This window comes from Mustela erminea, chromosome 8, assembly GCF_009829155.1.
Source record: "Mustela erminea isolate mMusErm1 chromosome 8, mMusErm1.Pri, whole genome shotgun sequence".
NCBI lineage: Eukaryota > Metazoa > Chordata > Mammalia > Carnivora > Mustelidae > Mustela > Mustela erminea.
The window spans coordinates 26,190,538-26,205,844 of record NC_045621.1 but is presented as its reverse complement, the minus strand read 5'-3'; the positions used below and the strand labels follow the sequence as shown (position 1 = coordinate 26,205,844).

The following is a 15,307-nucleotide window of genomic DNA, read 5'->3' as shown; positions in this document are numbered from 1 at the left end:
CAGCAGGCTTCAACCATGTAAAGGCATCCTGAAATTATGAACAGGGAAGAGGAGCCAGGCAGGGCTTTTGAAGTACTGTGAAAACCTCAACTCAATACGAAGAGAAGTGTCACTTAAAAAGCACTTAATTTCTCTGAAGTACTATCTTAACAAGTATCAGTTTGATGGGTTACTCTGAACTATTTTTCTACAGTTCTACAGAAAAAAGATGCCCCTCTGCAGTCTTAAGAGGTACATACATGCAAGAGAGGTTCTTAATTCCCCACGGCAGGCCTTTCAAAGAAGCCAAAGGCTTACCGTTCTAAGCTGGAGGCTTCCCGGTATAGCTCTCAATCTGGAAAATGAGTGTCCCCAGAAGACTAATAAGTCAACATCCTATACCATCACTCTGCTTTCACCAAAAATAGGACAAGATAAGATAAGTTTCAAATGCAGCAGGAATGATCAGTGTGGTAAAGAAAAAAAAAACAACTTTCTTGTTAGGGACAGAAGATAAAGTAAACGCCTGGGATGGGGCGGGGCATTCAAGTTATTGGGCAAGGAGAGTTTCTGTCTTGCAATAAATGGTGAAATATTTTGTGAACTTTTTTTTTTAAAGAGAGAGAGAAAGTGTGTGCTAGCGCTGGGTGGGGGTCGGGGGAGGGGCTGAGGGATGGAGAGAATCTTAAGCAGGCTCCAGGCTCAGCACAGAGTCCAGTGCAGGGCTAAACCTCACCACCCTGAGATCGTAATCTGAGCCAAAATCAAGAGTCAGAGGCTTGGGACGCCTGGGTGGCTCAGTTGGTTAAGCAGCTGCCTTCGGCTTGGGTCATGATCCCAGCGTCCTGGGATCGAGTCCCACGTCGGGCTCCTTGCTCGGCAGGGAGCCTGCTTCTCCCTCTGCCTCTGCCTGCCACTCCGTCTGCCTGTGCTTACTCTCTCCCCACCTCTCTCTCTGATAAATAAATAAAATCTTAAAAAAAAAAAAAAAAAAAAAAAGAGTCAGAGGCTTAACTGACTGAGCCACACAGGCACCCCTTCTTTGAACATTTTTCCCTGGAATCTGCATACCCCATTTCTAAATACACAAAAGCAAATTACATTTTACATACATGTGCATATCCTTTAGATTTGAAAAAGACTTAGAGATAAACATTCTATGTGTTTAAAATGATTCTCATGTTGAAATCTGTCTCTACCCTAAAAACAGCTCCTGCCTGGGGACGCCTGGGTGGCTCAGTTGGTTAAGCAACTGCCTTCGGCTCAGGTCATGATCCCAGCGTCCTGGGATCGAGTCCCACATCGGGCTCAGGAGCCTGCTTCTCCCTCTGACTCTGCCTGCCACTCTCTCTGTCTGTGCTTGCGCGCGCGTGCTCTCTCTCTCTCTCTCTCTCTGACAAATAAATAAAAAATCTTAAAAAAAAAAAAAAAAAAAGCTCCTGCCTGCAAAATAGAGTACTCTAGAGCTACTGAGCAAAAGAAACCACCAATCTGGGAATTGTTTGGGTAAAGGCCTCTACATAGGCAGGGGATAAACTGACTATCCTCAAAAGTTTCCTCAGTTCTTTGAGTCTAAGAAGAGCCAATAAACAATCTGCTACTGAGCTAAATTCCCATTTCATTGTGACTTTCATCCCTTCATCACTAAAACTCAAGGGTTCCTGGAACAGCGGGTACTCTCGTGAACGTGCTGAAGTCAGTCATCTGACATATTTCAACTCTAAGCACAGAGAGACTCCTGGGAACCAAGCACTCTAGAAAGGGGCCCCACTCCCTGTGTTATGGGAGTGCAGGACTGGTCTTCAGACATTATTCTCATGGTCTTACAAGAACTGCAGGGAGATGCCAAATTTCTTCAAGTTATGGATTATAACGTCCAGCTGATCTTTGCTGAATGGGCTGCTGAGGTCAGTGAACACTTCAATATGCCTCTTCTCAAACTTCTTTCCTCTAAAAGAGAGAGTTATTACAATAAGAAATCATTCTCTTGAATTTCTACCCACAAACTCAAATATACTTGGTCAACGAGCAGAAAGAGGCTAAGAAACTAATCTAGATAGTTAACAAATGTGATTACATTCTAGAATCCCACGTATCATTGATGCTCAATTAAGTTCCTACTAACATATAATCAAGTAACTACAACCTACAAAACATATAATCAAAATTTTTGAGCAATATGGAAATATTAAATCCCTGATTTTCGAACTCTAACTTCAGTTAATGATGTGGTCATTGTGATTAGAAAGGATCCCTTTTCCAGCCTCCACTTAGCCAAAATGTAAACAAGGAATTCTCCCAGGAACTACATCAGCCTTGCAAGGGTTCACTTTCCAAATACCCTGGTCAGATTCCACTCACAGGGCCAGGGGCAGGACTTTACACAAAATGTAAAGAGACTGAGAAATGATAATACAAATCTAGGCCCCAGATTTTGTGCAAATGTTCTTCCTAACAGTCAAGGGATGGGTGGGTGTGTATATATTCAAAGACCCACATTTTAAAGGCACAGCAATTAAACAAGTAATGAATTAAATTTTTTTTAATTTAAAAAATTTTAATTTAAAAAAATTTAATTGTTTTAATACTACAACTTTTAAAAATTTTTTTAAGTTTTTATTTTAATTCCAGTTAGTTAACATATGGTGTTATATTAGTTTCATGCATTTAATTCAGCAAGATTAGGAACAATACCATCTAACTTTTTTTTTTAAGTTCCTGGTAATTAACTTAAGTCAAATAAGAAAGGAACTTGAAATAAGCCAAACATTTATTTCTCCCAGAGACATTCTCATCAACTATAGCCCTTCCTCTTTTTAAACTTAAAAAATAAAGGGCGAACTGGACCACTGAATTCTATCAAATGTTTCCTTAGCCACACAAACATGCAGCTCAATTACAATGAAATCACACAACACACAGAATACATCAACATGTAATTTTAGCCGAGAAGCTCATTTCCACCTCTCTTCAATGGAGACACTTACACAGTTTCTTGTTGAATCACATCCATGCACACAATGAGTGCATCCAGGACTTGGCTAGTTAAGGGCAGAAGATACTACTAAAGAGTCCCTTTATCCCAAGAACACGCAACTTCTTTCCAGTGAGGTCCACAGGGCTTGAAACTGTGGACTCTGGGCTGACTCTGTGATGATTTAAAAGTACTTGCCAAATTGCCCTTCTTCCAAAGTTTATCTGGAAGGTAATCTACCATATTCCCAATTATGGAGACAAAAATTATGAAGCCATTTTACTATCTCTAAATTCATTTGTGCTGATTACAGTCTACTCTTAAAGATGAAGTGAGGTATAATTTAGCATTTGCAAGTCACTCAGCACAAGAACACCTCCCAGTAACCAGGGATACCATTACTGTTTACAAAGGTAAGAGTAAGCCCTTAAAATCATAGCATCTGTGGAAGAAATTGCAAATCTCGGTTTAGATATCATTTATCTAAATATATATTTAGATGATTTTTGCAACAAAAATACCCTCTGTCCAGGAAAGCATTGAGAACACTACTGCTTTATTCTACTATTATCTTCTCTGCATCCTAACATCTCTAACCATCTCCACCACCAATCCCTCTGCACATATCAATAGACAAATATACCCACAGGTATCTTTCCCTTATGGTACTTCCCAAGTCCCCAGTATGCCTAACAGAGCAAAAGGGTAAGTGACTGGAGGGCCCAATCCAAACTGATTAATTTCACATTAAATCCTAACATACACCACCTCCATGTTCCTAGAGCCAAAAACATCCATATTCTCAGGCTGAGACTCTAGGGAGCCTCACCATAACTAGATTATGATTCATAACAAGATTATGATTCCCCAGTTTAAAGGAAATTTTGTAAGAGTCTTCTCTGGTTGAAAAAGGATACAGTCAGCTTGTTGGGAACCTGGTTGGATTTTTCTTTCAATGTCCTCCAGCAAGTCAAAATCTGGTAGCATCAGGTGTCTGTGCACTGTGATGTTCTGATACTGATCCTTACCAGCAAGGGCATTCTCGGTGCCATCTGTACCAAAAAGGACTAAAGCAATTTCATCCCTGCTCTCAGCAAACACCTAGAGAAGAACGTTAAAAGGTTAAGAATCATTGAGTACCACCTGGAAGCCATTGGATACCTAACCTTCAGGGAGTAAGACAACCATACCTATGGCATGTCCCTGGGGTCACTGTCAACAACAGAACACTAGGCCAGATGGTCCACGGGATGATGATAGACAATTCCTAGCCTCTAAGAAGACTTTCACTGAGTATAGATCCTATCATTCATTTCAACAGAATTTGGACATAGGGGAGTAGAGACTGGTAACTGCTCTTGGTGTCGTCCAGCCAAATCAGACTTTAATTCTCAATGAAAATTAATTATGGATAATTTGAAATTATTTTAATCTATCCTTCTGGAATGATGACTCAAGGTTTCAATTTTCCAGAGGATTAGAAAAATAACTGCTGGTTCATGTCCTGTATCCCAGCAATTTCACTCACAGGTATATATACCATAGAGAAATTCTTGCATATGTACTCAAGAAGAGAGTACACTTCAAGAGAGTTCACTTGGACACTGTTCATAACAGGAGAGAAGTGGAAACGAACTAACTACCCATCCACAGAATGCAAAAACACACTACAGAATACTTATAGAACAAAATATTACACCTCAGTGAAAAAATGAATAAATTTGTGCATGCTTATCAGGATGAGTAAATCTTAAAAACATAAGGTTGAGAAAAAATAAGTTGCCGAATTATATGTACCATATAAAAACATTACACACATTTTTGAGAGTTTCATATGATACTAAATATTATTTATGAATATGCTTAACATCCAAAAGTATAAAATATGCATAGTAATTACTGCAAATTCTGAGGAAAAGAGGAAAGGAGAGAACTGGGAAGGGATATACAGAGCGCTTCAAGTTTATCTGTAATTATTCTGTGTGTGTGTGTGTGTGTGTGTGTGTGTGTGTTTAAGATTTTACTTAATTATTTGAGAGAGAGAGCACACACAAGCAGGGAGGGGCAGAGGAAGAAGCAGACTCCCTGCTGAGCAGGGAGACCAACACAGAGCTTCATCCTAGCACCCCAGGATCATGACCTGAGCCGAGAAGCTTTAATGTCTGAGCCAACCAGGGGCCCCTATTTGTAACTATTTTTAAGAAAAAAAGAAAAAGAAATCAATCAAATGTGGCAGAACTTAAGTAGTGTATAGTGCTAGATAATGGGAAAATAGCTTTCATTATATTATTCTCTGTATTTGCCTCTTTTATGAATCATTTCTTCTTTTTAATTATTTTTATTTTATTTTTAATATTTATTTATTTGAGAGAAAGAGAAACAAAGATAGTGAAAGAGATAGCGAGAGAGAGGAGGAGTGGGGATGAGAGGGAGAAGCAGGGAGCCTGACTTGGGACTAAATCCCAGGATCCTGGGATCATGACCTGAGACAAAGGCAGACCCTTAACCAACTGAGCTACCCAGGTGCCCTGAAACAGTTCATAAGAAAATGTAAAAATAAAAAACAATATCTGACACAAAAGGCAGTCCTGTTCCCACCTACCTAACCCAAGACTTTTCCATCAGTGGGAAGAATGCTGCCTGGGAAGAGGATGGAATCCTATCCTTCTTTATTATTGTTTGGTCTCTTAAAGTACCCAGCATGCTAATAATTCCAGATACAATTCCTAGTTGCATCAGGCAGAAAAAAAATCCTAGTTACTGAGGTTCAAACATGTCCAGCAATGGGGCAGCCCAACTAGAATTCTACCTCTGTCCTGGACAAGACTTCATCCTAAAGCAAGGTAATCTTGCTCAACAACAAAATCTCAGCCAGCAAAGGGAAGGAAATTTTGAATGCAGCAGGAGACAGGCACCAAGTGCTGTTACCCAGCCTTCCAGATTCAGACTCCCAAGGAAGAGGCAGAGCCGAGAAGAAAAAGTGCAAGAACGACTTCTCTTAAAAAAAAAAATCTAGGGGTGTCTGGTTGGCTCAGTTGGTAGAGCATGCAACTCTCCATCCCAAGGTTGTGAGTTCAAACACCACATTGGGCAAGGAGCCTACTTAAAAAATAGTAATAATAAATAAATAAAATAAAAAACAAATTTTAAAAATCTACACATTGAGACATAGAACCATTACTTAAATGCAAATAACACAAATTACTAAAACTAGGAATGGGGTTAGAGGCATTCTCATCTTGACACATCGAGGACTCCAGGTCATCAAAATTTGTTAAAATCAAGGGTGACAGGTGGGATGTCATAGTGCCTAGTGAAAAGGGCAGCACCCAGAAGAAACAATGGAGGTGTCCAGGAGGAGTAGGAGCTGCCACTGAATAAGGCAGAACTTCATGGCTTTAGGAAAAGTAGCAGTCATACCAAGAAGGGACAGAAATCAACAGGGGAGTCTTATTCACCCCATTCCTGACCCCCCTGAATGTGAGCTAGTCTAAGTGACTTGCTTGGCTGCTAACAGCAGAAATGACCTTCTTGGATTTCTAAAAGCTAGGTCATAAAAAGCCATACAGGCAGGTCTCTTGGAATAACCACTCTTAGAAACTTCCTTCTTAGAACCAGCTGCCACCCTGTAAGAATCCCAAACTACATGGAAAGACCACATGCAAGGGTTCTGATGGACAGCCCCAGCTGAGCTCAGAGCCAACAGAAGATTTAACTTCTAGCCATGAGGGTGAGCCAGCCACCTTAGGAGTCCAGCTCAGTTTAGCCTTCAAGTGATTCAGCCCAGCCAACATCTGAATGCCCTTGCATAAGCGACCACAAGAAGCCAAACTGAGCCACCCAGCCATCCCGTAAAACCAGGAGAGATAATTTAAAAAAAAAAAAAAAAAAAGTAATTTAAGACATAAGTTTTGGGATAATGCGTTATCAGCAAAAGGTTACTTGGAATAGGCACAAAGTAGCTTACGTACTTAATTAAAATCATGAGGTTAGTAAACGTCATGACGGAGCAAACCCGGGCCGCCTGGCTCTAGAGACTATTTGTAAACATTTTTATTTTGCCTTGTTTCTGATAAAAAACTATAATATCTAATGGAGGGGCCAAAACAAAGGAAGAAAAAATGTCAGGTTCTAGTGGTAGTTGGACTTATACATAAGTATATGTTAAAAAAAACTCCTCAGATTCCCAAGACACTGAGGTTGGGGGTGCCTGGGTTGCTTAGTTAGTTAAGCATCAGACTCTTGATTTCACTCCAGGCCATGATCTCGGGATCCCCGTGCTGGGCCCTGTGCTCAGCATGGAGTCGGCTTGGGATTCTTCCTCTCCTCCCGCTGCCCCTCCCCGGCTCATGTCCTTTCTCTAAAAAAAAAATTGAAAAAATATAAAGTACCAAAAATACTGAGGCTGGACATCCTAAGCAGGCTGGTATCTTGTGTTACTAAGTGGAGACAACAAGCAGTTAAAACAAGAGTTATAAGCTCAAAACTTACCTGTCGCTGCACAAACATGGTCATCACCTTCCTTGCTAGTTCAAATGGGGACTCTTCGCCAGGAAGGGAGTTACTCATGGCAGAGCCCACATCCATACACAGTACAACAGCTGCCTAGAAACAATGTCAGAGAGTGAGAAAATGTTAATAATGGTCATTAAAAATAAAAAGAAAAGAAAAACAGGTATGGCCTTTGCTTATTTCAAAGAACCTGTCTGTACTCTAGGAGACTTAGGGACTACAGGACAGAGGGAGGGGGACTGTTCTACTTAAAGAATGTATGTAAGACATGTAAATGTTTATGACAGTAAAACTTTAAATAGTCCTAATATTTTTTGAAAAATAGAAAGCCAGGACGCTCCAGCACGCTGCTATTCCTCAGCCTGAGCCCAAGAGTAAACCCAGAGGGAGCAAACCTAAAAACAACCCACAGACCAGAGCTAAGTCCAGTGCAGCGGACCCCAAAATACATCAGACTGTAGTTGACGTGCAGAGCCACAAGCATGAGAATAGATGCTTTTTTCCTAAGCCTCTGATTTGGGGGTAGCCTGTTATGAAGAAGCATTTTTGAGGCAAAAGGTGACAGCTACAACCTATACATACTGAAATGCTATACCCCATCAATTTGAATCAGTTTGTAAACTGGGGTCTAAAATGAAGACTAAGACACCAAATCTATCCTAGTAGAGGACAAAGTCACACAAACAAATAATAATGGCAGAATATTCCGTGACAGATGCATGCAGTGGGCACTGAGAGAGTAAACTGGAGGGGCATCTACCCAAGACTGGTGGAGGGGATGGTAGAGTAGATAAAGGAGGGGTAAGGAGGCAGAAAAGCCTTCTGGATGTATGTGATCTTTGAGTAAGCCTTAAAGAAGAACAGGATTCAAACATGGGAATATGGGGACTTACAGGTAAGGGAACCACAGAGACGCCTCATCAACAGACAGCAATTGCATACATAGGAACTAAGGGAATAGGAAAACAAACTAAAATAAAATAGTTACATGAAAAATTTTACATTTGGCATCCAGAATTCAAATGAATATGAGTTGGAGACCTGAACAAATGGCAACCCACGATTTCAGTGTGGATTATAATGTGAGTCACCAATATGACATGGCTACAGCACTACATTCCCCACACCTATTTCATGTTTTTAGGTTGTATCAACAGTGTATTGAATTCAAGGAAGGAAAACCAAGAGTAGATTAGCAACCTGGAGATTTGAGATCCAGTCCCACCTTTATTACCAATTAGCCTTGAGTCCCTGGGTGACTGTCACTTAACCTCGCTGTTAATTCCAGGCAGGAAGCAGTTGTTGGACTAGATGAGATCCACGGTTTTTTCCAGAGTTAATGTTCTTTGACAGGGAGTCTCACCTGTGCTTTGTACTAATCAGACCACAGGTGACAAACCGTGAGCAATTCTGAGCACATCTTATGAAGATTAATTACAACAGGACATGAGATACGCAGGTTAGAGAAGGATCTACAGAACAGGGGATGTGAGGAATAATTTGAAAAAAACTAGATATTTGAGCCAAGTGAGAAGATTTAGGGTTACATGATAGTTCCTCCCAAATACTTGGCAGCTGTGTTAGAAAAGGACTGGTCAGAGAGAGATGGAATGGATCAACAGATGGAAGTTACAGGAAGACTGTTATGACTCCATACAAAGGAGAAAAATAACATTAAGATGTGATCAATAGGGGCACCTGGGTGGCTCAGTGGGTTAAAGCCTCTGTCTTCCGCTCAGGTCATGATCCCAGGGTCGTGGGATCCAGCCCCGTGTCAGGCTCTCTGCTCAGTGGGGAGCCTGCTTCCTCCTCTCTCTCTGCCTGACTCTCTGTCTGCTTGTGATCTCTCACTCTGTCAAATAAATAAATAAAATATTTTTTTTAAAAAGTGATCTTAGAAGAACCACGGTCTTCTGAAGCAATGATCTCCTGACTCTAGAAGTGTTTGAAAAATCTGGGATGCCTGGGTGGCTCAGTCAGTTAAGCGTTCAACAGTTAGTTGATCTCAGCCTCATGAGTTCATGCCCCACATTGGGCTCTACGCTAGGTATGGAGCCTATCTAATAAAAAAAGGCAGGGTGGAAAATCTGGATGCTTTCCTATGAGAGAAGTTACAGATGATTTCTAAATTTGGTTATACCTCAGACAACACATGGAAAAGAAAGACTTCAAGTTTTCCCCTAGTTTACAAAGCATAGAACATAATGCATTAATACTAAGAGATTTCTGGAGAAAAGAGAGTATGTTTGAAAAAAAGGTGATAATAAACTACAAAATTCCTTTGCAAACGATAAGGTGTACACCCCATAGTTTCAATGCCCTGAGCATAAGAATCTTAAAAAATGTAAGGGTCCCAAAATATGTCGTCCATTTATCTAATATAGCAGAAAACGGTTTTAACCAGAAAACTCTAAGTTAGAAGATTAAGTCTTTTTAGTCCAGAGAACTTTTTTTTTAAAAAGAAAACTATTTTCAAACCAGAAAATTCTAAGTTAAAGAAATAAAAGTCCTTTACTAGGAATCAAGTAACCAAAAAATGGCTCAAAGGGTTTTACCATACAGAACTTCTTTCTGGAAGCAGAAGAATGGTCTATGTGATACTTTTAAGTTCCTATCCCGCAGCATTAAGAAAACCAGGAAATGGAAACTGAGCAGCATAGCAACTCTTCATTTGCACAAGGAAACAATACAGGCTGTTAGAATTTTGCTCCCAGTCCACCAGCCATATACAGCTGCTGCAATGTTTTCAGCAGCTGACAGGAGGAACAAAAAGGTAAGTAACATCAAATGTTCATAATTGCTTTAATCAACATTTCCCAATGGGAGTCGTGGGGACTAGGGATCAGTTGCTGAAACATCTATCTTGCTTAACTATACCAGATGCCTACTAAAGGGCCTAGCCTTTCGATGTTTGGATGAACAAATAATTCTCTGGAACACACTTCCCTCTAGTGATCATTCAGAGACAACCATCACTTTTTGTCTATATTGAAAAAAATCATTTTAAAAATTCATCATAATGTGTATTATTAATCTGGGACACTGAGGGTCACAGGTTCCTAGCAACACAGTAGGGCTCTGAAACGAGACAGCCTGGGTTCAAACCTGAATTCCATCTCTTAGGGACCGGATAACCTTGGGATAATCATTTCACTTTCTTTATGCCTCATTTTTCTCAACTGTAAATTGGGGATAATACTTCTCACCTCATGGGCTTGTCGTGAAGATTACATGCAATCGGAAAAGCGTTTAGATCAGTGCCTCACAGAGTAAGCTTTCGATAAATGTGAAATATTAGAGTATGATAGGGGTAATAACATGCTACTTTACATTTTACCATAACGTATTTTACGGGCGCCTGGGTGGCTCAGTGGGTTAAAGCCTCTGCCTTAGGCTCAGGCCATGATCCCAGAGTCCTAGGATCGAGCCCTGCATCTGGCTCTCTGTTTAGCAGGGAGCCTGCTTCCTCCTCTCTCTCTCCCTGACTCTCTGACTACCTGTGATCTCTGTCTGTCAGATAAATAAAAACAAAATCTTTTTTTTTCTTTTCTTTTTTTTTTTTTAAGATTTTTATTTATTTATTTGACAGAGATGACAAGCAGGCAGAGAGGCAGGCGGGGGGGGGGGGGGGGGGGAAGCAGGCTCCCTGCTGAGCAGAGAGCCCGACGTGGGGCTCGATCCCAGGACCCTGGGGTCATGATCTGAGCCGAAGGCAGAGGCTTTAACCCACTGAGCCACCCAGACGCCCCAATAAAAACAAAATCTTAAAAAAAAAAAAAAAAAAAAAAAGATAACGTATTTTACTCACGGTCCCTCTCTGAAGTTTTACAAATCTGTGGGTAGGTGTCTACCAAAGCTAACTTTCATTCTCCTATAGATTCTAAAAACCCAGGCTCAAAAGAAACGGAAGAGGTGGAGGAAGTAATGGGAGAGAAGGGTGGACTACGAAAGTAAGAAGGAGGCAGGGGGAGCGGGGAAAGCGGGGGGATGAGGAGGTGAAGAGGGAGTGAGAGGTTGGGAGGGCTAAGGAGGCGGAGTGAATGGGGAGTGGGCGAGACTCAAATTCAGGTATCCGGACTCCAGATCCTCAGGTTGTCCCTGCGCGGCCGCCCCTCTGGACCCAGCGGTGGCCCGCCGTGATCCCACGATTCCTGCTCCCGAACCACCCTCTCCGGATCCCCTGCATCCGCAAGGCCCAACCCCACGCTCTCTCTACCTTATTCCCGGGCCGCGCCATGTTGGGTGCGCCGGTACCGCGGCCGCCTCTTCCGGGCGGGAACCCCGAGCGCCGCCACTGAGGTCCGGCAGTGTCGGAGCCCGAGCGTCGAGAAAAAAGCCGCTTCCCACGGAACCTGGAAGGGGCGGGGAAACTGGACGCCTGAGCATGCGTAGTCCCTGCGTGTCCCAGCCCCACACACCTCCAACCCCTAAGGGGTTTGTGCACAGTGAGTTGCTCCGGTCTGTAAAACTAGATTAGAGCAATTGACTTCACGGAAACCGTTTCCGTTTCCTGGTGTTGACATCACCAACACCAGGGTCAGAGTTCTGGAGTTCGATTTCCATGAGTATGAGTATGAATCCAGAAAGTCCCTTATCTTCTCTAAAAGCCTGTTTGTTTGTTTTTTTCCGAAAAGGGAAGATAGAGGAAAGCTTCGCAGACGCGATGGCATTGGAACCAACTGCCGAAAGAACAGTTTTCCAGGCTGTCAATAGTGGGATCGATTCCTTCCTTTGCAGAGGAAATGGAATGTGCACAGGACAATGTGCACAGGACGAGCACAGAACAACACCTGCGAAGGATCTCCCAACAGTTTGAAGCGTCGCCAGTTTGGAAGGAAGGATATTAAGCATTAATACTTAAGGATTTAATTTGGAAGTTCAGTTTAGGGAATGTTCTAGAGGCGGCGGTGATCAATCATAATGCCTGAAGGGCTCGCTAGTTTAAAAACTGGTTGGGCTGGGGCACATGGGTGGGCTCAGTGGGTTGAAGCCTCTGCCTTCCGCTCAGGTCATGATCCCAGGGTTTGGGGATCGAGCCCCACATCGGGCTCTCAGTGGGTTGAAGTCTCTGCCTTCGGCTCAGGTCATGATGCCAGGGTTTTGGGATCGAGCCCCACATCGGGCTCTCTGCTCAGGGGGTGAAAGACCCTCGATCCGCACCCAAGAAGCAGACACCAAGCCTCCACTGGATGCAAGTTGCAAGAGGTTTATTGGTTACACAGGCGCCTGCGGACGCATCAGCCTTTGTGGGCCTGAGCGTGCCGGGCTAGTTTGGGGAACAGATTATATAGGGCAAGGGCTGGGGTGGCGGGAAGCAGTCTTACAGAAGCAGATGCTTGGTTACAGGAATCTGATTGGTAAATTTAAATCAAGCATTGTTAGGCACTGTGTTCAAGGCAAGGACATAATGGTTTGTTCTGGCGGGAGGCGGTGGCGGGAAGCGATCCTACAGAAGCAGATATGCATGTTACAGGAGTCTAATTGATTAATTTGATTCAGGCATGATTGGGCGTTGGGGTCAGGGCGTTCTGGTGGTTCCTTGGGTCAGCACTCTGGAAAGTCCCAGTTACATTTTACTTTTCATTTGTCTTGTCTTTTGACAGACCGGGTGATCACAGACATCCTGCTTGTGCAGGATATATGTTGTCATTCGACTATGGGGACAATCAAGCCTTCAGCAAGGGGAGAGGGGGTGCTGTGGGGACATCAGGTTACTTAAACAAGCCTTTAGCAAGGGGAGAGGGGGTCTTTCAGGGGAAGCTTGCTTCCTCCTCTCTCTCTGCCTACTTGTTATCTCTGCCTGTCAAATAAATAAATAAATGATTTTTTTAAAAAAATGGTTGGGGTTTTTGAATGTGGGTACGTGAGACCCAGACCCCAGCCCAAGAAAGAATTCTTGAGATGTCTTTGGTGCAAAAAGGTTGATTTATTAAAGCACAGGGCCAGAACCCCTGGCCAGAAAGAGCTGCCCTGGGATCGTGATAGGTGACTGGTTACATATACTTTCAAATTGGGAGGGGACTAGGAGTAGCATAAGTCTCTAAAGAATTTTGGAAGCAAGGTTTCCAGGACCTTGAAAGGGTTAGGTAGTGTTGGGAAAAGGTCGTTTATTACTGTTTAGTAAACCCTCAGTCCTGATACCCTACAGATGTATATTGGTACTTGGGGGATGGTTGCAAACATGTAACACTTAATATATGAAAAATCCCTTTTTGGAAACTTCCTTTGTCTTTACCCTTCCTCCCACCTTAAAAGTATATAATGAATAGCTCCTCACAATGCCTGGGCCACTCTTTCTACCCACAGGTACTTTCCCCAGGGTTTAATAAAAACACCATCTTGGAGCACCTGGGTAGCTAAGTTGATTAAGCATCTGTCTGCCTTAGGCTCCAGTCGTGATCCCAGGGTGTTAGGATCCAGCCTGGTGTTGGGCTCCTTGCTCAACAGGAAGTCTGCTTCTCCCTCTCCCTCTGCCTGCTGCTCCCACTGCTTGTGCTCTGTGTGTGTGTGTGTGTGTGTGTGTGTGTCAAATAAATAAAAATCTTTTTTTAAAAATAGGGATGTGAGGGTGATCTGGCTACGACATCTGTCACCCCATTGATCAACAGGATTGATTCAGCTGATCTGGCTTGCTAGGCAGGTATCCCCTGTCTCCCTCACCACGCCACATTCCTGCTTCCTAAACCTGCCTGCTCAGTCGAAGAGGATGACCTTCCCAGATTCAAGAGAGGACCCTTCTTCAATCAATCTAGCTGCGCTCCTCTGCTAGAACCTCCTGAGAGCTTCTTTGGAGGGTCCATTTGTAGAACGTAGGGTAGTCAAGCTTCCAAGACTCCAGACATATCCAGATGAGGTGCTGTATGTGGTGCTTGAGGTGCTGTATGTGTGCTTAAAAATTAATTAATTAATTAATTAATTAGTTAAAGATTTAAAGAGGTAAACATCTCTTTTGCGGGGGGAGGAGAGGAAGAGAGAGGAGGGAGGGAGGAACAGAGAGAGAGGAAGAGAATCTTAAGCAAGCTCCATGCCTAACACAGAGCTTGATCTCACCTCCCCAAGATCAGGAACTGAGCTGAAATCAGGAGTCAGACAGCAAACCAACTGAGCCACGCAGGCACCCCTCAGAACACTTCTTTGTATGGAAAAGGTCTCAAGAATTATTTCTTGATTGGTCACTCCTGGCCCATGTCACAATCACTTCAAGCTTTTGACTCAAACCCAAGGAGTTCTTTTAAAACTCAAATATTTTTATAAATTATCTATATAAGAGGTAAATCAAATTAGTAAAAATTCACTGTGGTGAAGGAAATTTGTATATTTCATGTTGATGAAAAAGAAAAAAAAACACCTCTCCAAAGGCCTGATATACAAGGGAAGCCATTTCAGATTTCTAAGTCACTATGACTGTGATGTAGTTTTTGAATGTGTATAGGTTAGATCCAGAGCTGATGGCCAACAATGAATTCTTGAGATGTCTTTGATACAAAAAAGGTTATTTTATTAAAGCACGTGGACAGGACCCTTGTGCACCACTAGGGTTGTGAGGGGTGACTGATAATGTACTTGGGAGTTGGAGGACAGAAGGAAAAAGTTTTTCAAAAAAACTTTGAGATGCTAAAGAAGACCTACAAGGTATTAGAGGCCTTGCCATTGTCAAATGAAGGTGGTTTTTCCCTCTAGTAAGCATTAACAGTAAGACAGTTGGGAGCTTCCTGGAGAAACATTATATCCTTCCTATCACAAGTCCTTGGCTGCAGGTTATAAGGAAATTTTATTTTATTTATGTTCCCTTTTACCTTTGTTTCCCATATCATTATGAATGGATGGGTGATGTTAGGGCTC

The 15,307-nt window shown here is 42.5% G+C and overlaps 1 protein-coding gene across 1 annotated transcript in view; it reads right to left on the bottom strand.

The window, feature by feature from the left end:
• The window catches only part of XRCC5 (X-ray repair cross complementing 5), an 89,399-nt gene extending 77,601 nt beyond the window's left edge, over positions 1 to 11,798 (bottom strand). Inside the window, exons 1-5 of the mRNA XM_032354738.1 lie at positions 11,682 to 11,798; positions 7,445 to 7,558; positions 3,871 to 4,054; positions 2,967 to 3,015; positions 1,807 to 1,929 (exon numbers count right to left, since the gene is read on the bottom strand). Coding sequence (XP_032210629.1) covers positions 1,807 to 1,929; positions 2,967 to 3,015; positions 3,871 to 4,054; positions 7,445 to 7,558; positions 11,682 to 11,702 — 491 coding nt within the window. The 5' untranslated portion in view covers positions 11,703 to 11,798. The remainder of the gene's footprint in view (positions 1 to 1,806; positions 1,930 to 2,966; positions 3,016 to 3,870; positions 4,055 to 7,444; positions 7,559 to 11,681) is intronic.
• Between the last annotated feature and the right edge of the window lie 3,509 nt (positions 11,799 to 15,307).